The sequence below is a fragment of the Cololabis saira genome, chromosome 7, assembly GCF_033807715.1.
Source record: "Cololabis saira isolate AMF1-May2022 chromosome 7, fColSai1.1, whole genome shotgun sequence".
Classification (NCBI taxonomy): Eukaryota; Metazoa; Chordata; class Actinopteri; order Beloniformes; family Belonidae; genus Cololabis; species Cololabis saira.
The window spans coordinates 29,867,536-29,891,375 of record NC_084593.1 but is presented as its reverse complement, the minus strand read 5'-3'; the positions used below and the strand labels follow the sequence as shown (position 1 = coordinate 29,891,375).

The 23,840-nt window shown below is 39.3% G+C and overlaps 1 protein-coding gene across 9 annotated transcripts in view; it reads right to left on the bottom strand.

Annotated features, from left to right (window-relative positions):
- The window catches only part of dlg3 (discs, large homolog 3 (Drosophila)), a 105,403-nt gene that overhangs the window by 78,322 nt on the left and 3,241 nt on the right, over positions 1–23,840 (bottom strand). For 3 of the 9 annotated variants that reach the window (XM_061725515.1, XM_061725517.1, XM_061725518.1), the window contains exons 3-4: positions 18,075–18,163; positions 10,883–10,996 (exon numbers count right to left, since the gene is read on the bottom strand). In XM_061725515.1, the coding sequence (XP_061581499.1) occupies positions 10,883–10,996; positions 18,075–18,163 (203 nt within the window). Of the gene's footprint in view, positions 1–1,867; positions 3,017–10,882; positions 10,997–11,102; positions 11,153–18,074; positions 18,164–23,840 lie in introns of those variants that run through there. The other 6 variants (XM_061725514.1, XM_061725520.1, XM_061725523.1 and 3 more) reach the window with 5 other exon arrangements.

Sequence of the window (23,840 nt, the reverse complement as noted above, 5' to 3'; positions counted from 1 at the left end):
AGCTAGGCTGTTTTTCCAAATGTACGGTCCCTTAATTGAACCCAGTGGTGTTGAAAAGCAAATTCCATCACATCTTTAGGGAAAATATTGTGAAAAATGTCTTATACAGTATATATATTATATATCACTTTACATATCTGGGTGTTTAAAGTAAAAACCAAAGCAAAAAATTGCAACACAACACAACCTTGTCATGCTCTGGATCCATTTAAAGTAGAAAATATGTCATTCTGTGAACATTTCAAAGCTGCAAGCTACTGTGACATCACAGACCCAGATCAGAGTAGAACTGTCCATCTTCCCCAACTTTATCTCCATCAAACTCCACAAACCCACAGAAGGAATAGTGCAGTGGAGTGAAATGCAAACGCTTTGAACAAAGGTGGAAAAGCCTTGGTTTAAAAAACGGGTTTGGTGGGGTACTGTACATCTGTAATGTTTTTACCAAAGCATGTCACACATATTTGATTAAGACGTCAGGAAATTGTGTCAATTCTTGAAAAACAAGAAAAGGGGATATGTCTTTTTTGATATGCCAGTTGAACTGATTGGATTAAAGATCAAGCTACTGAGCGGCAGAAAAAAAAATAGGCAGTACTACTGATGGACTCTGAAATCTCCATGTAAGCAATAATTGCTTACATAATCACATCTGCTGCGAGCTTTCAAATGTGAGAAACATGAAATATGCCTGATTGGTGTGCATGGAGCTGTAATGCAACATTTAGAAGAGCATCCATTTTTTTCTTTCCCAAAGAAAAGCTGAACCCCTTCATGGATGCTGTAATCTCCGAATATTATCCAGTTGTGGCTCATATGAGGATTCAGCTCAGGAGGATCTCTCCCACTCTGCTAGCAAAATTCTCGCCTCCATTTTCTCTTTACCTTCGTTCTTGCTATTCTTCTTTCCAAAAACACAGTCAGACACAAACGGAGGTGATCTAAACAATGCAGCTGCTGCACTTGCCGCAAATACGAGCCTGCATAGACACATACTCATGCACAGCAAGAATCATCCCTTGAATCTCATGCTCTCCAAGCTACCCTTCCCCCACCCAAGATCACTCTCATGCTCTCATATGTACACCTTGATTAATTAAAGACTGTGCTTCTGAAGCTGTCCTGACCTTTTCTCAACTGTAATTTATAAACACGTGTAAATAATTGTCAGTAACAGGAACAAAATGGAACATGAAAAGAGGAGATTTTGCTCATTTTGTGGGACATGTAAAACAGAAAGCAGCTTTAAACAGGTTCTCCATTTGCAGAACGCAACAGATTCCTTACGCTGTAAATCTTTTAAGCAAAGACAGCCTTCCAAATGTCATATTTGATGATGATTTAATCATCTTTTGCTCTACTCTGGGCTAATGAGACATGATCTTTCAATTACATGATCTCTGACAAATGTATTTTCTTATGTCTCATTTCCAAAGTCAGCTATTTTGGTTGTTTTTTTTTTGTTTCCAGTTGAAAAATAACTTAATACTTGCAAATGGCATCTCAGAGCTCCTTCAATGAAAGAAAGTGCATCATTTTTGGCCTACGGTAGCTGTATCAATGTAGACCTTTGACGACATTAACGAGGTGTGTTAAATCTATATGCATTAGTCATCTCCATCAATCCCAAACATGAAGATCATCTCCATGTGTGTGCAGTGAAACCAGATTAGTACTGTTCCAATAGACAAACCACAGTCAACAAATGGGAAATAGAGGGCATGAGATGAATACTAAATATGAACTCAGATACTGCTGATACATGATCAATTTCTGTTTTACTTCAGCAACTGCTAATTTGATCCCAGTGTCCCTGCTCAGGCCCCACAAGCCTGAGCTACCTAAAAGAATAAGGAAGAATAGTTACCTGATCATACCACTCCCGGTTGGTACAGGTACACTCAGGCCACCATCCTCCTTGTCCACTGGAGTTGTTACCATTTACTTTGGGGCCAGCCTTGGATTGGCCCTTTGGGTTGGGGCCTCCAGGGCCACCACCAGACATAATTTTGCCTTTACTTCTTCCCAAAGTGCCCCCTCCTCCTCCCATGCTTCCACCCCCTCCTGAGGATGGAGGCGGTAAGGTCTGGCCTCCCCCATACCCAGGCGGGTATCCATAGGGCTCAGCTTGCCAGTCTCCTCCATATGCTGGGGCGTCCATCCTACGAAGGGCAGCCATGCGGGTCACCTCATAACATTCTGGGCACTTGCAGCAGTGGTGGTGTTTGTGCATGCTGGCTGTGCTGGCTTGGCTGATGCTGAGATGAGCGGCGTGGCACTCGGTCTCTGCTGCCTCCTCAGATCTCACACAGCACGCTGCGATCGGTTCACAGAGTGTTAATGCCGATGGAAATAACACTAATCACTGGATTTTTTTTCTTTTTTTTTTCAGCTTCTCCTTTTTTTGTCAAATCCTGTCACTCTCCGCTTTATTCCTCTTGGACGCAGGGAAAAAAAGAGACCGAAAGGAATGAGAAGCGGCAACAGCAAAACAAAAATACAAAATGGGCACGTAGTCTTTGTCCTCTTGACGTAGAAGATCAAAGGAAATATTTCAAATATTGTATGCCACCACACAATCAGAGGCCAGCCCTGATGATAAAAATTTCCTCTTGCTTCTCTTGGTTCACAGTGATACGCATATAAATTCAGAGATATATATATATTCTTTTGTTTATATATCATATATATTTACACACACAAATACATATAAAAATATTAATATAAACAGACAAGCACAAATACAGATATGTACAAGGATAAATGTATATATATATTTATATATATATAAATATCTATATGTGTGTGTACAAATATATATATAGATATATAAACAACATGTATAAATAAATGATATCCGCAGATGAAAATCTTCCTCTGTTGATTCTTGGTATCTTCCTGGTCGGTCAAAATCTCACAGCTTTCCTCCTGCGTTGAAAGTCGTTTTTCGCTGTCTGTCTCTTTTCTCAGCCGGCAGAGAGGAGCTGAGCACTGGATCGCCTCTCAGCCAGCTTGTCCTAGATGTGGATTATTCAGAGGGAAGTGAGCAAGCTACAGGGAGGTGGTGAGAGAGAAAGAGAGAGAGAGCTGTAAGAGAGGAGGGGGAAGGGGGAGATACGTAGCAGCATCCCTCTAGCGCCTCAGCCCTGACAGCCACAGCCAATCAACTTGCAGCGCTGCCATCAGCAGCAGCAGCAGCACCAACAGGACTCAGCACTTCACTAGCTGTTCTTAAAGGCACAACAGCACCTAAACTTCACTGCTGCCTGCTCAGTTAAGAAGATACAGCTTCAAAAATGATCCCTAGGAAAATAATGCTGCATGTGCTCCTTTTCCTAATATGTTCAGGAGAAAATACCAATCTTAAGTCTCAGTTTGTCAATGACAACCTCAGACTCTGGTGCATTACTAGCAAGTGTCCACGTTGTTTATCAAACCAGTGGAGCAAAAACTTACAACGAACAACTCTGACCCTCTGACTGATCACTGGTCACCTCCCTGGTCATCTGTAGTTCAACTGCAGACTTTAAAGCCTTCTGATGCTATTAATTGTCAACCTCAGGCTCTGTGTCAAGGCACACATCTGTAAATAATATTACACTTGAAGTAGGGTGAACGGAAGGAAAGGATAACCCCAAGGAAAACCCTTTTCCTTGGGGGTATCACTAGACCTACCTCTCAAAAGAGGATGCCTGTATTACACTGTATTCTTCTGATTCTTCATCTGTTTTCCTTTTTACAGTGCTGGCAAAACAGAACTGTTCTTGAATTATTTTATTACCCTTGTGCAAGACTGGGTCAAAACAGGCGCAGTGAGAGAAAAATGCCTTCCTGAAGCCTCGTTTAGGAACCGTGGGGTAATTGTTTTATGCTCACAAAGATGACATCAACACATGTGCACCAAACCAACAAGATTACACGCTTGTGCTTTCGAGTGGGTGGAGATAGAGATTGAGAGTGAGAATGTGTGAGGGGGAAAGAAGAAAGGAGGGGAGACTATATGGCTTTCATGTATCTTTGGCAGTTATATTTTCAGCAATGCGATAGGACTGTCTGAGAACCATTATGCATGCTTATGAAAACTGGGGGTTGAACAGAGCAAGATATAAAACACAGTCACTGAGGGTGAAGGTTAATCTTTACAGAGAACTGACAGAGAATGTTACAGTGTCGCCATTAAAGCCCTGCATATATGCATTATTAATGAAATGTGACGGCGAACGGAGCTGGGTGTGTCTGCATGGGGGAGAGAGTATGTTATATATAGTCTACATGTTGCAATGTTCATATTTAAATGGTAGCATCTTTTTAGCCTTTCATTAAAGAATAAAACATGTATTGCTTTTACATATACTGTGATTTGTGATTCTCTTCCTCTCAAAACGAACAAGCTCTTAGGACAGGGCCACACTGCATTTCATTGCAACGTATCAGAAGGCACACACACAGCCGGCTCAGCCACACTTAATTACATGCAACAGTAGCTCACTTCATTATGATATCATTTCACTCTAACCTGCAGAGATTTTCCAAGCAAAACACTAAATGAGCAAAAACTCAAAAACTCTTAAATAGAGGCTAGAAACCACTGAATGCTTCAGGATGCAGCCACAAATGTTTCCAAAGCCAATGAGAGAAGTGAGGCGGGTCTTTGGAGCAGCAGCTTGAAAGAAGGATGTAAGCATATCGATCTCAGCACACGTTTTGGTGATCCCTCTCCAGCCTTGCTTTATCGCTCTCATAAACTATTCAAATTGATTCTACTAATCAGCACAGTCAGTAGTTTTGTGGCACCAAACAAACACAGAAAAATTAAAAACATATTGTATGGCACACACGTTAAGTACGGTAAAAGGTAAAGTCCACAGAGAGAGGAACAGAGAAAGATCCTCTGCACTGAATGAACACAGATGAGTGACCGTTCACACGCAAAAACATCTGTGATATTAGCAGCTAATTCGTATACAGACAATATTTAGTACTCAGTAACAGAAAGTAATATCTCCATTTAAAGATTACACATATAAACATTACTGTGTAAAATCTTCATAGAAATGTGTGGGTTTTTCACCTCAGAGGGATAGCATAGAGAAAAAGTTAAATCCTGTCAATGAACTTAGGGCACAGAAAACTATTTTTATGTTGGTGCACATTTATTGTAAGTGTGTGTGTGTGTGTGTGTGTGTGTGTGTGTGTGTGTGTGTGTGTGTGTGTGTGTGTGTGTGTGTGTGTGTGTGTGTGGATGAGCATAATATAAATAATCTGATAATAGTAAAGCTTAGTATTAGACAAATGCAATCTAAAACAAACCATAACGTGTTTTTTTTTTACCATATAATTATGTAATGGATTATAATGAGACCAAAAATGAAAACTCACATGGGCAGTACTAAGTACCACCATGATTAATTTGCTTGCATATCTTTAGCAACAATGACTTAAAGTGGTAATTTTCTGTCTGACCTTAAGCCTCTTACATGCCTGTGGAGGAATTTTGACCCATTCTTCTTTCCAACATTTGGTCTAGTATTGGCAAGTTACCAGCTCAAGATTAAGGTCCCACCACCGCATTTCAATTTAGTTGAGGTCTGGACGTTGACTAGGCCTCCCCAAAACCCTTATTTGTTTAGTTCTCAGCAATTCTGATGTACATTTGATGGTGTGCTTCAGATCATTGTCTACTTGCATGAATCAGTTTTGACAAAGCTTTAACTGTCAAACAGATGGCCTCACATTAGGATACTCTGGTATACACAGGAGTTAATGGTCACCTCAATGAATATCTGTGCCCTGTGTTGTGGTTGTAGAATAATCAAAAAATCATCACCTCCCCACTGCTGCGGTCCAAAGTGGTTATGAGGTAATTCTACTATGTTTGGCTTAGCAAAAATAGTTCTGGGGATTAAGGCCACAAAAGTTTACTTTGATCTAATCTGTCCATGGGACATTTTTTCAGAAATCTTACGCTTCGTTTAGATGCTGTTTTATAAACCTCAGTTATGCTACCATGTTCATTTTGAACAGTACAGGCCTTCGTATTGGCAAACGTTTCATGTAAACCACACATCTCCTTAATGTGCGGTCAATGATTTGAACATTTATGGTCAAAGACGTGGCTGTTGTTTTTTCGTTGTTTGTATTCATTTTATTTTATTTTTTTAGCATTGCATCGTCTGACTTTGACAGACGTGTGCCGGGGCATCCAGTCCTTCGAAAGAGGCGACTGTCATGAATGTACTTTGCTTGTGAATAATTTTTCCTCACTCTACAATGTTGAACTCACAATTGCTTGGAAATGGTTTTATAACTCTTTTCAGATTGTTGTGCCGCGACAACTGCTTCTCTGAACCCATTGTTTGTGTTTTTCCCTCTTGGCATTATTTTAACGCACCTCAATGCTCTAGACCAGTTAACTGCTAAAACGCTTTTTATAAAAATAAAATACCTGCTGACAATCAATTCTGATGATTACCAGGACCTGGCTGTCCCTACCATCTTAAATCCTATGGAAACAGTAAGGAAGTATGTTTTTATTGTGACATTAGTAAAATTAATACTACTTTTTTTTTTGTTGCTTCATTTAGTTTATTGTACAGTAATGACGTTGTTAAAAAAGTTAAGGGTTGCAGCGCAATTAAGGATGTGTTTTCCTAATAGTAAGACCCACTATGATCAGATGATTCTTATAATGATTTTATACAATAAAACCGTAGATTATAAGTGATAGTTCTGACTTTCTGCTTTATTAACTGATGAGGTGACATCTTATTGGCAACAGATGAGCCAGAATAAGTTATAGCATAATCAATAACATGGTATTGGAATAAATACAACCTTTCAGAGAATTATGTTCATTTTCTTTTGGAACTGTATAATTTCAATCTCTGTTTGACTAGTTTATGCAGTAAAGTGAGTTTTCATTTTTAGCATCCTTGAACTCTTTACACAACTCTGTCGAATTTACAGTATAATTAAATTGTCATGTACAGTGTCAAGGCTCATTTTATCCCTTTGTGAGATCATGTCAAGACAAAAGCACGGCACTTGCAGTTAACAGGGAAGAAACCTTTTTGTTGTTAAAGTAAGTTATTGCCACAAACACTCCAACATCATACACTTCCACTCACACTACCGATGTGTGTGGTTTGACTCTTTCTTTGCAATAACACTCCTACTCTTACAAAATGAAGTAAGAAGTAATATAGGACAAAACACAAACAGTGGTAGGTACTCAAAAAAAATAGAAAAAAGCTTGAAGTAGACGAAAGTGTTACATGATTTATGCTCTGAAAGAAGGTTGTGGCCTCTGAACATCTGCTAGTAAAAGAAAAAAAAGGGTTATTAGATGAGAAAAACATCTTGGGCTTTTAAACAGAGATGTTTCTCTGCATATCACCTTCCAGCTTTTCTCACACTATCAGCTCAGCATCAGCCTGCCCAGCCACTCTTACATAAACCCACCTGGACACTCTGTCACACACACACACACACACACACACACACACACACACACACACACACACACACACACACACACACACACACACACACACACACACACACACACACACACACACACACACACACACACACACACACACACACACACACACACACACACACACACACACACACACACACACACACACACAGCCATAATGAGCATTACAACCCCCAACCACTGCACGGACTGTGTATTGAGCATTTCAGTCATTTCTGTGAGAAGCTTTGTGACTGCTCCTTGGTCACCTGACCGGATGCGGCACCATAAAAGGAAAGTCGGTAGTGAGGCAGTCTTAAAGATGCAGCTCCTTATCAGACGAGGACTAAGCTTCTCTATGGTAGCTTTAACTAGAGGGATGAGGTAGTAAGTTTTATTAGTCTTTCTCTAGCACATTTCCATTTTCTTGTTTTTATCATAAACAACAAATAACTCGTAAACCAGTGTAGAACAAATTGAGTCTCACGGTCACTGATTTCACCATTCAATGAGCATAGCTTTGTAAATTGTAAATGTGCAAGACACAAGGAATGTAGATGGTAAAGGGAGAAAGATGTCAAAACAGAAAGTCAGTTGGACTGAGACAAATGACAGGTACGTTTTGTACTGAAAGGCAAAATAAGGTGCAAGGAGGCCACCAAGATGCTCTCCCAGCAATTATGATGCAGAAAACAAAGGCTACATTGCTTAGACTCCTATTAATAGGTCTGAGTGGCAGAGAACAGCTGCTCTACCATACACACTGAACCAAGCACTTCCAAGTGATGGAATAATAAGAAAGGGAAGCATGCATACAGAGGAACACAGAAATGGAGGGTATTAAGGGTATAGACTGAGGAACGCTGTTATTGTGGATTTTATACATGAATAAAAAGACAGAAGCAGAGGGAAATATGATAAGAAAGGAGATGCAAATAGGTGGTGAAGAGGTGAGCTTGAAACTGACTGGACAATGCAAGCATTTGGCAAACTATGGTGAAGGTACTGCAGGTCCACGACACATGCCATAACAGAGGAGAAATTAAGCTAAGGTGCCCTGTGTGTGGGCAGTGATGACTAGAGGGGGCATTACTGAACCATGGTGCTGAACAGAAGGGGAAGTAAAAATAGAGAGACAGGAAAAAATATAGATGTTGAGAAAACAACAAAGTCCTTATGCATCTGTGAATGCAAAATAAAATGCGTAATTACCCATTTCGCCTTGCCACAGAGTGCAATGCACCTGAAATCAGTGTGCATGCTGTGTGTGCATCACTGTGAATGTGCTCTGCGTGTATGATGAAAAAGCCGAGCAGAAAGATAGGGAAGAGGGAAGAAAAAAAACAAAAGACACAAATTAAAAGAGGAAAGAAAAAGACGGGATGAAAAACAGAGGAGCGAGGAGAGATGGATAGAAAGAGAAAAAGAGTCATAGCAGTTTGTAGGGATGCAGGCGGGGGAGGAATGTGGTTTCCATGGCAACCTGTGGAAGGCTGAGCTCTGGGTGTCCGTTCCAGCTCTGCACTGCACCGGCCCTCGCCTCTCAGCCGCCTTGCTCTCCCTCTCCAACCTCCCCCACTACATCTTTTTTTTTTCCTTACACCTCCACCCCCACCCCCTTCTCTCCCTTTTACTCCTTCCCATTCCTTGTGCTACCTCAGCACCCTCACCTCCCTCCTTCATCTGACAGAGGGAGGCTCGAACATGCACACAACCTGCACTGTCACTGGATTCTTATGCAGACATTATCGTACAAGCACGAACCCATGTGCTTGCAGCCTGCATCATTCTGTCTTTCACCCCTTTCAAGTCCCCTGATCCTCACGCCTCCACAACCACTACCCCCTCACTGCGCTAGATCTAGGCTTAGCTGAGAAGCCAACGCCTGCGGCTACTGTGCTTCCATGTGCCATTGGCCGTGTTGTAATGGGGAGCGCATATAAACACAAGGGCCTTTATCAGTGCTGAGGAACATGGCTGGCTACTGTGACATATCTGTCTTGAAAGACAAGCACTGAGCTTATTGCTCCCGTAAGTGGCAGGCTAACCAAACAGTAACAAACAGTCCAACATCATGTTCATCTGCTTTGAGGCCAGAAGTAACTGCATAAAGCCCAAAGTGGCAGGTGATTATCTTTTTTTGTAGCATAAATGATGCAAACAGAGCTGCAGTCCAGCCAATAGTAACAAAATTAGACTGCCAGCAAACAACTCACATTCCAGTAGTTTAATCTGGTCAAAAAGAAAGTAAGTGAAAGAAATAAAATCCTTCACTTTAGTAAAGGCAGCGTGTGTTTCTGCCCGTAGTTTACTACAACCTACATTTTGGATATCACGGTATTCTTCATTTTCTTGTTGTAATGTTGTACTTGAATTTATTTACCGTTTATTTACTCTAGAGTTTAACTAATAACAGACATATGTATGTTTTTTCTTTCCCAAGTAGTTGAAGAATGTGCTCACCTTTTCAAGAATATATCAAGCTCTATTTACCAGGAAAGACAAATCCCCAAAACATCCATACTAGGTAGTAACCACAACCATCAGAATGTAGCATAATAAAAAGCACAAGAATTAATTCGGATTTGAAGTTGAGTCAAGTAAGTATAAAGTTGCAAATATTATCACTGCAAATAAAAAGTATATAAAAAACTTTATAATTTACAGTTTTATATGCCTATTAAATGAAAATTGAGTATGACTTTAGATTTTGTTACATTTGGACAGAGCCAGGCTCATCATTTTACCCTTAATACAAATGCTTGATGACTTACTCAGTATAGTAAGCCACAAACCACAAACAAAGCAAATGTTGTAGTCTTGTTAACAAACAAACAGGAAAAATACAACTATCCAGTTACATCTCCTTTCCTTTGGCTTATGGGTGGACTATTTCTTTTAAATCTGTAATTTACCACTTAACTACAGTTAAGTAGTGAATGTAGTGAAATACATGAAGTCCAGTTACATTTGGAGGTGAAAACTCTTTATGAAGGATGACATAGGCTTGACCAGAATTGACAAATAGATAACAAAGCAGAAGAAATGCTAATTATGATTGTTGGTTTTGAAAGGATGAACAAAATAAATAAATAAATAAATAAATAACTGCATCACAGATTATTAGCAGTCCAGGCTGCAATGATCCCATCAATTCAATCAGATTAAACTAATCCTTACAAATCAATTCCTGCACTCTCGCAACAGGATCCTGCATCTACTATAAGTTAAAGCTCTATATGTAATCAACCTTTCTAAAACAACAAACATCATGATGCTGGAGTACAATTGTGATTCCTGGCATCATCACATTACTATTCCTGATGTCCTCATTTAATATCAGAGAACAAGCTGTTTTCATGGTGGCCCTGTGTAACCCTCTTCTTGCTTATCTCCACTCACCTTTGGCATTTCAACACGGCAATGAGCAACTACGCCAGAAACCCGCTCCACTTTGTGGGGACTCCTCCTGCAGGTCACTCTCACCCGAGAAACACCCTCATCCTCTGGGTCCTGCTGAACACAGGCAGATCATTATTTTGATTAGTCAATATAAAATGACGTGCAGCAATGATTCTTTGTGGATTCTTGGTGGATAGCAGCAGAGTAAAGGACTGGTGACCTGCCCAGAATGTACTGGTCTTGCTGGGATTGCTTTGGCCTCCTCTGATCCTAAAAAAAGATGAAGTATGTACAGAAAGTGGATAGTTCTTGGTTTAACTGCAATAATTGTAGGTATTTTGCCTTGTTAAAACTAAAACTACCTCTGAATACATTTTTTTGTCTGTTAAACAACCCGATAAAGTAACGTCCTATGCAAGGATGCCAGTTGCTCACCAAAGAGCTGAAAGCAAATAAGGACACACACTAAAACCATAAATAGTTATCTTCAGATGAAGCTAAAAAAAAAATGTAATAGCTGGCCAAATTTCAGGGACCAATTCCCCAATAAACACAAGAAATGTGACAGCTTTGCTGTGCAATGTTTGCCTTTTTTTAAATATAAAATTCATTCTCTGGATTTTAAATGTATCCTTTGTATCAGTCAAGTATTGATTGTGCTTCCAGGATAGAAAAACTATATTTTTTTCAACTGAAAAAATATATGCATAACAAACATTCAATAATATAAAGGTTATAACATTACAACAAAAAGAAATATTTTATAGGAATGTTCTCGTTTCTACAAGGTACAAGTTCAAGAGGACAATCTGCACCTTGCTTAGAAAAATAGTGTAAACATGATGCTACAGACTGCTCCAAGATAGAGTCCAGATAGAAAAACTTCTGTACATTATGGAGGATGTGGTCCCCAATAAAAAAGAGAATTCACACAAACAAATTATTCTCTATTATTGTTTTTTTCCAGTAAAGTTGCTTTGATGTCCTGAGGGGGGTGCTAACATGCACCCCTAAGGCACACCAGCCCTTATTTAATTTCCTTTCTCTTTCCTTCTGATATCAAGCAGCTAAATAATGACTGTACACTCTTGAGTACCTTGACTGTCGCGTTCTGTTGTTAGCCCCTGAAAAGTGACAATTTGCTGATGTACTGTCACTGATATGTTGACACCCAAATGTCCTGCAATTCAACGTTTTCATTCCCTCATTCCTTTTTGTTCCTGTTCAGGGTATAATCACACCCTATGACACCTACATCAGTCTCCAGCTGTCCAGCAAGAGAAAACTGATGGATGGACATCCTTTTGTTCATTTATTATTAATATCTCTATTTTGATCTCTCAAGCAGGATAAATAGGGAAGAAGGATAAATAAAGTTTTATAAACTGGACTTGTGACACAGATGAAAAGAAAGTCACCAGGAAACATTCACTTACAGAATTATTTATGTTTGTTGTGGAAATAGTCACCGGCCAGAGGAACTTTAAGCTCAATCTTACATAAAAGATCAATCAAAAACTATATAAGACGGCGGTACTCTTGTCCATATATAAACCACAAATCAGCTCTGAAAGCATTTTGCAAGGTTAATAAATACCTTTCAACCCTTCAATTCACTAGGATCACTGCAAAAGTTTAGACCAGACAGAGCGGAAGTGACAGCAGCCTTTAGAGCACAGCATCACTACTGCAAAGTTGCAAAAGCAAAACAGTGGCCACGAAAGGGATCAATGGATTTAGAGGAAGAAAAAAAAGTGCTGTATTTCAGCACTTACTGCCAAAGTTAAAAGAAAGCAGCTCTTGTGCTCAGCTTGAAAAGACAAGTGTTTATATAAAGAGGACCACAGCTGTAAGCGTGCAGGCTGCTGTTCTGTGTCTGGAGTGAAATTACCATGAAAAGAGAGCAACATTACAGTTATGCCAGACTGCAGCATTCTCTTAACATTTTCTTTAGTTTTGAAGCAGGCATCCATTATCTATTGACGCTTATTCCCATTCAGGGAATCAGGGAATTCCTATTCTCACTTGAAGGCAGGGGTATCCCATCACAGGGCCACATTGAGGCAAACAACCGCTGATGCTCACGCTCATTCCTTCGGGCAGTTTAGAATCAAACAACCAATTAACCTGACACATGTTTTTGGACTGTGGGAGGAAGCTGGATTACCCGGAACGAAACCCACACAAGCACAGGGAAGGACATGCAAACTCCACACAGGCAGATCCCTGACGGGAGTCAAACCAAGAACCTTCTTGCTGTGAGGCAACAGTGCTAACCACCCGAACGACGTGTAACTTCAGAGATATAAAAATTTGACATCTCCCATTTCCCACATGGCAGAGGTAACCGTCAGGTCAAATGACAACGGCAGAGCCTGAACTTCCTTTCACAGCTGCTTGCTGTGAGGAATAGTGGCAGCTAAGAGTATTCGTTCTACACTGTGCACTCACTGTAACAGACATACACTTTTAAAACTGTGTGGAAATAATTTATATTAACTCTGCAATGTAAGACAAACAATGTCTTGAAATGGTTAAATCCCTCAGATTTTTGCTGACCACTACAAACTCTTGGTTATTTCATGAGTAATACAGAATAGATTGAAACAAATTACATTACACTTTCACTGCAACCAAAAATGTATTTTGTATAAAATAAAGTATGAAATTAATTAGACGACTAAAAGCAGCTTTGTTTCTTTTTTCTTGCACAAGTGTTTTTCATTTCATCTTTAACGGGAGCTTCACTCCACTCTAACCTTCTACTCTGCAGCAAATCAGTGATTTTGCAGACTCATTTAGTTTCCCTCCCATCCTCCTCTCAGGTGACAGCAAGGCTAGAATACTGATGAGCACCTGACTGGCTTTCCATTAGGCAGCACTCCTTCACACAAACTTCCCAACTGGGCTCCTGCATCCTTCTATCCACCTCTCTCTGTCCGGACTGTGTCTGCACTTCATGAGCAGCTGGGATCCAGAGATCACACGACGGAGGCCAGACCAGGAGCCTTGCAGCAATGAATTTGAACCTTGGCTGGGCGGATCACAGCAGCGCTGAGAGGCCGTGGATGCCAGAATAAAGATCCGAGCCACGGTCATAATTTATGGTTTGGATGCTTTACCAGCGGAGTGACATTTTCTGAACACACGGCCCTGGTAGAAGCAGCAGTTCATGCTTAACTAATCCAGTGAATCCCAACCAGTGGTTACATTTTAAACCTGTCCAGGGCATTTGAAAAGCTAAATAAAATTGTATAAATGCTAAATGAAAAAAAATAATACATACACACACACATATACAGTGGGCAGAACAAGTATTTGATACACTGCCGATTTTGCAGGTTTTCCCACTTGAAAAGCATGTAGAAGTCTGTAATTTTTATCATAGGTACTCTTCAACTGTGAGTGACAGAATCTAAAAAAAAAATCCAGAAAATCACATTGTATGATTTTTAAGTAATTAATTAGAATTTTATTGCATGACATAAGTATTTGATCACCTGTCAACCAGTAAGACTTCCGGCTCTCACAGACCTGTTGGTTCTTCTTTAAGAAGCCCTCCTGTTCTCCACTCATTACCTGTATTAACTGCACCTGTTTGAACTTGTTACCTGTATAAAAGACACCTGTCCACACACTCAATCAAACAAACTCCAACCTCTCCACAATGGCCAAGACCAGAGAGCTGTGTAAGGACATCAGGGATAAAATTGTAGACCTGCACAAGGCTGGGATGGGCTACAGGACAATAGGCAAGCAGCTTGGTGAGAAGGCAACAACTGTTGGCGCAATTATTAGAAAATGGAAGAAGTTCAAGATGACGGTCAATCTCCCTCGGTCTGGGGCTCCATGCAAAATCTCACCTGGTGGGGCATCAATGATCATGAGGAAGGTGAGGGATCAGCCCAGAACTACACGGCAGGACCTGGTCAATGACCTGAAGAGAGCTGGGACCACAGTCTCAAAGAAAACCATTAGTAACACACTACGCCGTCATGGATTAAAATCCTGCAGCGCACGCAAGGTCCCCCTGCTCAAGCCAGTGCAAGGCCCATCTGAAGTTTGCCAATGACCATCTGGATGATCCAGAGGAGGAATGGGAGAAGGTCATGTGGTCTGATGAGACTAAAATAGAGCTTTTTGGTCTAAACTCCATCCGCCGTGTTTGGAGGAAGAAGAAGGATGAGTACAACTCCAAGAACACCATCCCAACCATGAAGCATGGAGGTGGAAACATCATTCTTTGGGGATGCTTTTCTGCAAAGGGGACAGGACGACTGCACCGTATTGAGGGGAGGATGGATGGGGCCATGTATTGCGAGATCTTGGCCAACAACCTCCTTCCCTCAGTAAGAGCATTGAAGAGTGGTCGTGACTGGGTCTTCCAGCATGACAACGACCCGAAACACACAGCCAGGGCAACTAAGGAGTGGCTCCGTAAGAAGCATTTCAAGGTCCTGGAGTGGCCTAGCCAGTCTCCAGACCTGAACCCAATAGAAAATCTTTGGAGGGAGCTGAAAGTCCGTATTGCCCAGCGACAGCCCCGAAACCTGAAGGATCTGGAGAAGATCTGTATGGAGGAGTGGGCCAAAATCCCTGCTGCAGTGTGTGCAAACCTGGTCAAGAACTACAGGAAACGTCTGATCTCTGTAATTGCAAACAAAGGTTTCTGTACCAAATATTAAGTTCTGTTTTTCTGATGTATCAAATACTTATGTCATGCAATAAAATGCAAATTAATTACTTAAAAATCATACAATGTGATTTTCTGGATTTTTTTTTTTAGATTCCATCACTCACAGTTGAAGAGTACCTATGATAAAAATTACAGACTTCTACATGCTTTTCAAGTGGGAAAACCGGCAAAATCGGCAGGGTATCAAATACTTGTTCTCCCCACTGTGTGTATATATATATATATATATATATATATATATATATATATACATACATACACTATCAAAAAATGAAAAAGATCGTTGAAGTAATTTTCTAATATCTGCATCAATCTTTTTCGTTTTTTAATTTATTATTTGTTTTTTTATTAAGAATTATTAATAAACCATTTCATATATTGAATTTTTGAAATGATCATAATTGTATTATGATCAAATTTAGCAATTCAAATGCCAACATTTGATCTACATTAATTATATAAATGTGGTCCATTGCTCAAATTTACTCCTATTTTGCATTTATTCACAGTTACTTAATAACATTTAATTTGGTTATAATGTCAGGCATCAACACAGGGTCCATAGTTGTGGCTCACAATACATGCATGTCATTGATGATTATGATGTCTTGAGATATCAGACAGGAAAATAACAAATAAATGAATGGTGCTTTTGACAGACAATGTAATCCAAAATCCTAAATCAAGACCTCTCTGTAAGAGATCCTCCCAATAACAAACTGCAAGCAATGTCCTTTAAAAAGAACCTAAAACAAATATTATTAATATTTAAAGTCAGCTGGCGGATTTGCGGGTCAACCAATGCATGACATAACTTAGGAAAAAACATTCCGCCTTGAAAACTGCCAGTTGCCAAAGCATACAGGAACATTTTCTTTCTATAACATGTGAGATATCGTAATTATATGGACAAGATTCTTAAAATGGGAGCATTAGGCGATATTTTGAATATGAATGAATACTCAGGCCAGTTTCATTTACCACTGACGTGAGCCTGGTCGACACTTGTGTGTGAACTTAAATAAAATGATTTCTATGACGATGTCAACCAGATGTATTAACTTTTTTGATTGAATCGCATAATCTATAGATGAAAGAATCTTGCACAGACTCACGTTTTCTTGTTTTCATTTGTTGTTTCTCATAAGGTCCGAATTTTTCTTTGAATTTACTTGTTCTATATACCAACTTCAGTAAGTATTCCTTGTCATTTTACATTTATTTTACACAATGACAACTGTAAATCTGTACAGATGGGTATTAAATGTTTCAAATGAAATGGTAAGGAATGGTGGGTGGAGCATGGCCAGAGGAGTTGACCAATGAGAGGAGACTATGCTTTTTGGGAGGACTCTACTTCCCCAGCGTCTGGTTGTTTGTTTGTTCGTTGGTCTCTTTCTTTTCAAGAAAAAACATTTAATTGTGTGCAAGCTCTCTGAGTTGATTCATGGGAATTTTGTCTATTGGAACAAGTTTATCCGTTACTGACATTATATAAAAACAAGAAGCCTTAGATGCTGTCTGCTGTTTAATTAAATGATGTCTGAATATCTTTCAAACTTGTACAATTATATTAATGATTTCAAAGAATCTAGACTTTTTATTCAAAAGAGATGGTCAACGTACCTTAATTACATTTTCCAAATTACATTATAATAATTTCAAAAAATGCTAAAATATTTTTCTTTTTTTTTCCATTGCTGCTGCCACAAATTATATGGAGGAGGCTATATCACTCTAAGCGCGCACACAAGGAATAAACATTCATTAGACAAGATGCTAAAACTACAAACTCCACAAGACAGACCTACTGGAGACGATCAGACCTCAGCGTGGGGCATGTAGCTACACTGAGGTCTAATAACGGAGAAACATCTACACCTCCAGCAGAAACTCTAACTCTCTTACTTACTTGCATTTCTTGCCCACTGATGATTTAGTTTATTTGGTTGTAGATGCATCAAGTCATCTAGTCAGTCTATAACCAGAGTCCATTAACACCTTGCCATCATTCAAGGAAAATTATATTAGAGTGCACAAGTGATATTAATGCATTTAAACCTACCCAAGGGCTATTATTGTGTTGTTATATTCAACATTGACAACAAACTTTTCAATATTGAATATTGTTGAGTTTTATGGAATGAACAACATAGATCTCAAGACTGTAGTTTTTATTTAATCTTATAGAAAGGATTTATTTGCTAAATTATCTCTAACGTGGAGTATTAGCCCTCTGATGATACATACACATTCAATATAATCACAATTTTATTTTACCCTTCAGTACCCTTGAGTTGTTTGTGTCCTACAATGAAAATATGCTAAGATGCACATGTAACTGTAAACACTTTTCACTCTTAATGGACTGGCTGACAGAAGCCAACTGATGAGCAAATGATCAATAGTGCTCTTTTGAATGATACTCCTGCACCAGGTTAAAGTCACTGCCACCATGAACCATCTATAATGTGAATTGTAAAAAGAGAAAATTACCTCCCATGCATCCTGCCTGCTGTCTTCTTTCACAGCTGCGGTTGGATCATCGTTCAGTTGCAAGGTCACCTCGTAACACTCTTGAATATCTGCCAAAAAACAAAAACAAGACAACAGACAAACAAACAAACAAACAAACAAACCAATAATTATCATTTGTTTCTATACACAGATGAAATTGATGTCTTTGCACCAAACACCCCATAAACAGATTTTTTAACCATTTGGTTAGTCTGGAGGGCATTACGTTGATCCCCAGTACTACCGTGAGGAACCCTGGAGTTATTTTTGAGCATAATAAGCCCTAAAGAAAAAAAAAAGTCTATTCAGGCTGGAGTACTGATTTTCCCTATTACAAAAAAAAAGCTTATTGTTTATCCAAAATGCTGCAGAGTTGGTTAGAATTACCAGAAAAGCTTGTGTTGTCTTTTTTTTTTTTTGTCTGCACACATATTAATGGTTAATACCATGCTGGTAAGAACCTAAGGCATATATATGTGCATTGTTAATATAAAATACATATGACACATTTTTTTTAAATATGTCACATATATTTATCTTATTAATATATATATATATATATATATATATATATATATATATATATATATATATATATATATATATATATATATATATATATATATATATATATATATATATATACACATACACACGCATACACATACATATACACATACATATACATAGCTTGTGTTGTCTTAAGTGGCTCCCTAATAAATCCTGAACAGAATTGACCCACTTCTCACATCAATGGCCAAGCTCTATCATATCTAAAAGACTATTAGGGTTAGGGTTAACTTATTTGAGTCTGAGTAATCATTTTTTTAATGCTGCTATATGACCAGGCTGCTTGGGGAACCTCCCAATGTACTGAGTAAATGTATTGTAACTCTATCCATAGGTTTGTATGAATACAGTAGTTTGATATTGTTTCTTTCGTGGGGCTTGTATCACTGGCCTAGTACTTTTGTGTTTGTTTGTTTTTGTCTCTGTCCTGATGTCATCATACCAGTCGAGCCAGTGTAGTTCTGGTGATGGTCCCTAAATGTTTAACCGGACGTCTTGGTCTCCACTTTTGCCCATTGCCCTATGCAAGTTTAAAATGATAATTGAATCAAAGTGAAGATTTAGTACAACTCAATAGTTTTCTTAGCTAGACAGCCTTTTCGGATTGGAATTTTATAAATACTATTATACTGAATTGGAGAGTACTGACTTGGATTATAATTGGATTTTAGATTTTTTTTTTCTCCCACAAACCTTAATTCTGTTGTGAATTGTTGTGAGAGAAAAACACTCTTTAAAAAAAAAAAAAAAGCATAATCCAGAAGAACACCAGCAGTCCACCGTTTTTGACCGGTTGGAAGGAGATGACATTGGACAGCTCTGATCACACTGTATGCACCCAAACGTAGAAGACATTCAGACTGATTCACTAAATGGCATCAAGATTTGGTGATCAACCGACATGAGTGTATCAAACGCTGAAGTAGATTATTTAAAAAGTATGACACTAATATATTGTTGTTTTCGTTTTTCAGGTGATCAAGTAAAAATCATCCGGACCTTATCTTTACCCACTGGTTTCTATTCAGGCTCACAGGGATAAGCTGGAGCCTATCCCAGCTCTCCTCTGGCAAAAGGCTGGGGTGTACCCCAGAGAGTCCACCAGTCCATCATAGGGCTACAGATGTTTCTGAATCAAACTGCCGTTTAACCGTTTTGTGAACTGGTCTATTATCACAGACCTGTTTAAAAAACCTTGGAAAAGTTGTTCAAGAAGTCATGCATGTTTAAAAAAAGCATTCCCCAAGAGCACATGTTTAAAGCTCAACAAGGATCGGACTTCAGTTCTACAAATGCATTCTAGTCTTTCCTGAACCGTTTTTGCTGTGCAAATCAAGAGAAAGAAGAACACGGTAAGTTGCTATTCCTCAACCCTGGCTCCTTTTCTCTGATCTCCACTCATCTCTCCCATGACTCCTGGTCTGTGATCACCTATAGTGAGTGACAGCATGGAGACTGGAATGCACTGTGACAGTTTTGCTGATGTCAAACACAGACCTCGTAACTGCAGTGTTGACTCAAGAAGGTTGCCGGAGAGTTCATCAACTTTCCTACAGTTCATTGAAAGGTCACACAGTCAAAGAATGTTCTGCTTCATTAAGATCCTGTCAAAGCATTTTAACTGAAGTCTGGACTTTTTGTCATTGCAACGCATTGACTTTTATTTGTGTTTTTCTTTTTTTCTTTTGTAAGTCAGTCTAAGTTTCCAGATGCTGTGGCTGTAACACACGCCCAAATCCTCACCCCTCCACCACTGTGCCCACCACGTGGTATGAGGTCTTTGTACTGATTTCCTGTTTCACTTTTACTAAATGTGGCTAGTTTAGATGCAACTTTGCAAACCTAAGTCATGGAGCCGTACTATTTTCACAAAGAAGAGGTTTTTGAACAAGCACTTTTTGTATAGCCTTTTTGTAACAATACTGTATTGAACTTTAATATGTAACATGATAATTGAAGCTTATAGATGATTTTAGTTTTTTTTTAATTTCTGAGGATTTCAGTCCGACCTCGAAGTGGACATAACTGCTGCATCTTTTCTCAGATTGATGGACAGCCACAATTTCATCCCTTAGATCATTGCTGATATCTTTCCTCTTAGACAGTGTATTAACGTTTGGTTATACGATAATAGACCTGAATGTCCAGCAAGTTGCCAAGACATATACTTTTATAGAGGAGCTCACACTTGCTGATGATGAGTTAGTCAAGTGCATTTGATGAGCAGCAACTGGCTGCTACTTACCCTCCTAATTCCTGTAGAACCAGTGAGGAGGTACTTAGCTTTCACACACTACTTTTGCACTGTGGCTTGGTTTGTGCTACATAACTGGTGACACAGTGTAATATGTCATTCTTTATTGTTCATTTGCTCTTTCATTTCCCTGATTTTAAGATCTTTCAAAGGCCCGGATTATTTTCTATTGTGCCATAAAATGTACAACCGCAGAATCAAAAGAAGGTATATTTGCTTTTTCACAAGACTTTATGTGTATTTTTGTTTGAAACAAAGAGTTAGTATGTCCCAAGAAGACAGTGTGAGAACAAAAGTGTAAAAATGGAGCATGTGACTCATCACTGTGTCTGAATGTGGAGGAGTGAAGCCATGTGTGGGTAGAGCAATTTGTTGACCAGCTGACTAAAGAGCAGCCTCACTTGGACATACTCTCATATACATGCAGACACTTAAACACACGAGGACAGTGTGGGCCTACCAGCATTTGAAGTGCATGTTAAGATGACTGCAACTATCGAGACAGATTCTGATTTGCAATTTTTGAATAGTTCTGACTTGACAATTAATAGTCTTTTCTGATTCCTTTTTCCTGTCTAATAAATACAATATTCCTAATGCAATAATTACTTGGACAGTGAAGACATGTAGGCTACTACTTGCGTGTGTGTGGCTGGTTTATGCACATGAGACATTTATTTGATGAGGAGGAAAAAAAGGGGAATTTCTAATGCTCTATCAGTCATCGCTCATAAATGGATAAGCTTAACATTGACCAGCCGAGTAACTGCTGGATCTGTAGAAGAAACTAGAAGAAACACAAACGTGACAAATTCACATAGTTGTTTAAGCCACACAGGTGTGCATATACAGTTGGGGGATGCAATTCATCAGGTCTTATGGATTGTCAGCTGCAGCCCCTTGGTCCAACCTATATAGGAGGGCTTACTGTGCAATGTCTCTCCAAGGCCTGGATGGGGGAAAAACTGCTGTAAATGGTGAAAAAAAAAAAATTTGCACAGGACTGGAGTTTGTTTTTTTTCCTTCAAATGCATCTTAGCTAGACACCTGGCTTTCGGTTATGCTTCTAATTACTTTGTTCGTCTGTTCTTGGCAGTAACAATGAGCCAGACAAAGGTGTTCAATCACGACTTGAAGTGTTCTGATGTCAGGATTCACAGTCACACAAAGTACAGTGTTTCTGTTTTTTTATCTGTGACTTTTCTGAATGTCTCAGAAATGTTCCTACTCTCACAAACCACATGAATTCCTGGCTGTGAGACAAAATACACAATTCAAACCAGCAGCCTCCATCACAAAACTTATTCCAGCTTTCTCTTTATGTTGGGGCTCTTTTGCATGAGCCTGGTTGGAGTTCTGAGCCGTTTTGTCACAAACACAGGGGTTTTCCTGCACCTCTGGCATACAAAAACTCTGCATGAAGGATCAGTGTCTCATAGACCTCTTCTTTTTTTGTCATTCAATTGGACTCAAGTCATCTCTGTATTTCCTGCCTGGGTGAATCACAACAAAAAAAGTGTCCCTGGATCTTTACATGATGATGAGCAACCCACACTATAGCGACAACATGCTGATGAGAAAATTAGGTCATGATTTCAAGGCAGGATGAACAATTTTCCCCCTTGTTGCTGCCTCAATAAAATATTTTCCAAGCATTTAGGGGTTGTCTGTTATTCTGTTCGAACCCCAGCCTAACCCCCTGGGCTCCCCACTGCATGCTTGTGCGTTGAAACAAAAGGATAGATGCACAGTTAAGGCATCCTTTGTTCGTGACTGTGCAACCATGCAGACATCTAATCAAGAGGCCAGTGCCAAACCTTCCCACAATGCATCCCACACCACTGTACTTAGCAGGGTGTGTCATAGAGTTGCAGGGATCTCTTAAAGACAAATACTTAACATGTAATGTCAGCTGTCTTCATAATGCAAAAAGAGAAACTTCTTAAAACACAGAACTCACATTGTGTTAACTCTCATCAGAGCATAATCACCGTCTCATCTGCAATGCATTTTTTAACCATCATTGCAGTGAAACAACACAAAACGGTCCAACCAGAACCAGTTCACATGGCCCTGAGCATGTGAAGCCAAACACAACGGGAGCGGATAAGAGGATGACTAATGTTTATACTGCACTGTGTTCCTATTAGAGCTGTGAACCGGCTGCTCCTCTACCCTGCTTTCCCCGATGAGAACCACATGTTGAATGAGGACATAGCCTCTTCATTCCTGCACCTGAGACACACCAACTACAGGCCTCTTTTACTTTGAGCACCGATGCACACTATGTGGATGATCCAGAGAGTGGGGAAGTTGTACAACAGGCCTGGCATAGCAGTAAAGAGAAATGTATTTTCCTGTCCACCTCAGGGTCTGCCCTTACTGAAGATTTTTGGTGAGGAATGCTTGGAATCCCGTTTTGGAAAGCTAATATTCTCTGAGTCCCCCTAATCTTTATTTTCTTTATAAACAGAACATATCACATCAATTGTGTTGATGAAATTGCTGAAATCTATTTTTTATTTTATAAAAGGCTGTGTCATATTAATGTCACATTAGAGCGATTAACTAATTTTTGATTAACCTGGAGGTTAAAAAATAGTTGCTAAAATAGTTGGTTAAAATTGTTAGCAAAAGAATAGGATGAACAAGCAGAGCTTGCATCAAACTGTAGATCTGTCACAACACTGCTTATGAAAAAGCTAATATGTTGATGTTTTAGAGATATAACATGTTTCACTTTGTTCATCACCCCGGGATATTACTACCAACAACACTGCCTTTCATCCAACAGCTCCTATCTGAGCAAAAGCAAAACATGCATGGTGCTAGCATGGCTAACAACACAGTGGATAGTCAGAAAAGCCTCAATGTCTATATAGATAACTTATTTCAGAAGCTTAATGCAAAAGCTTAACATA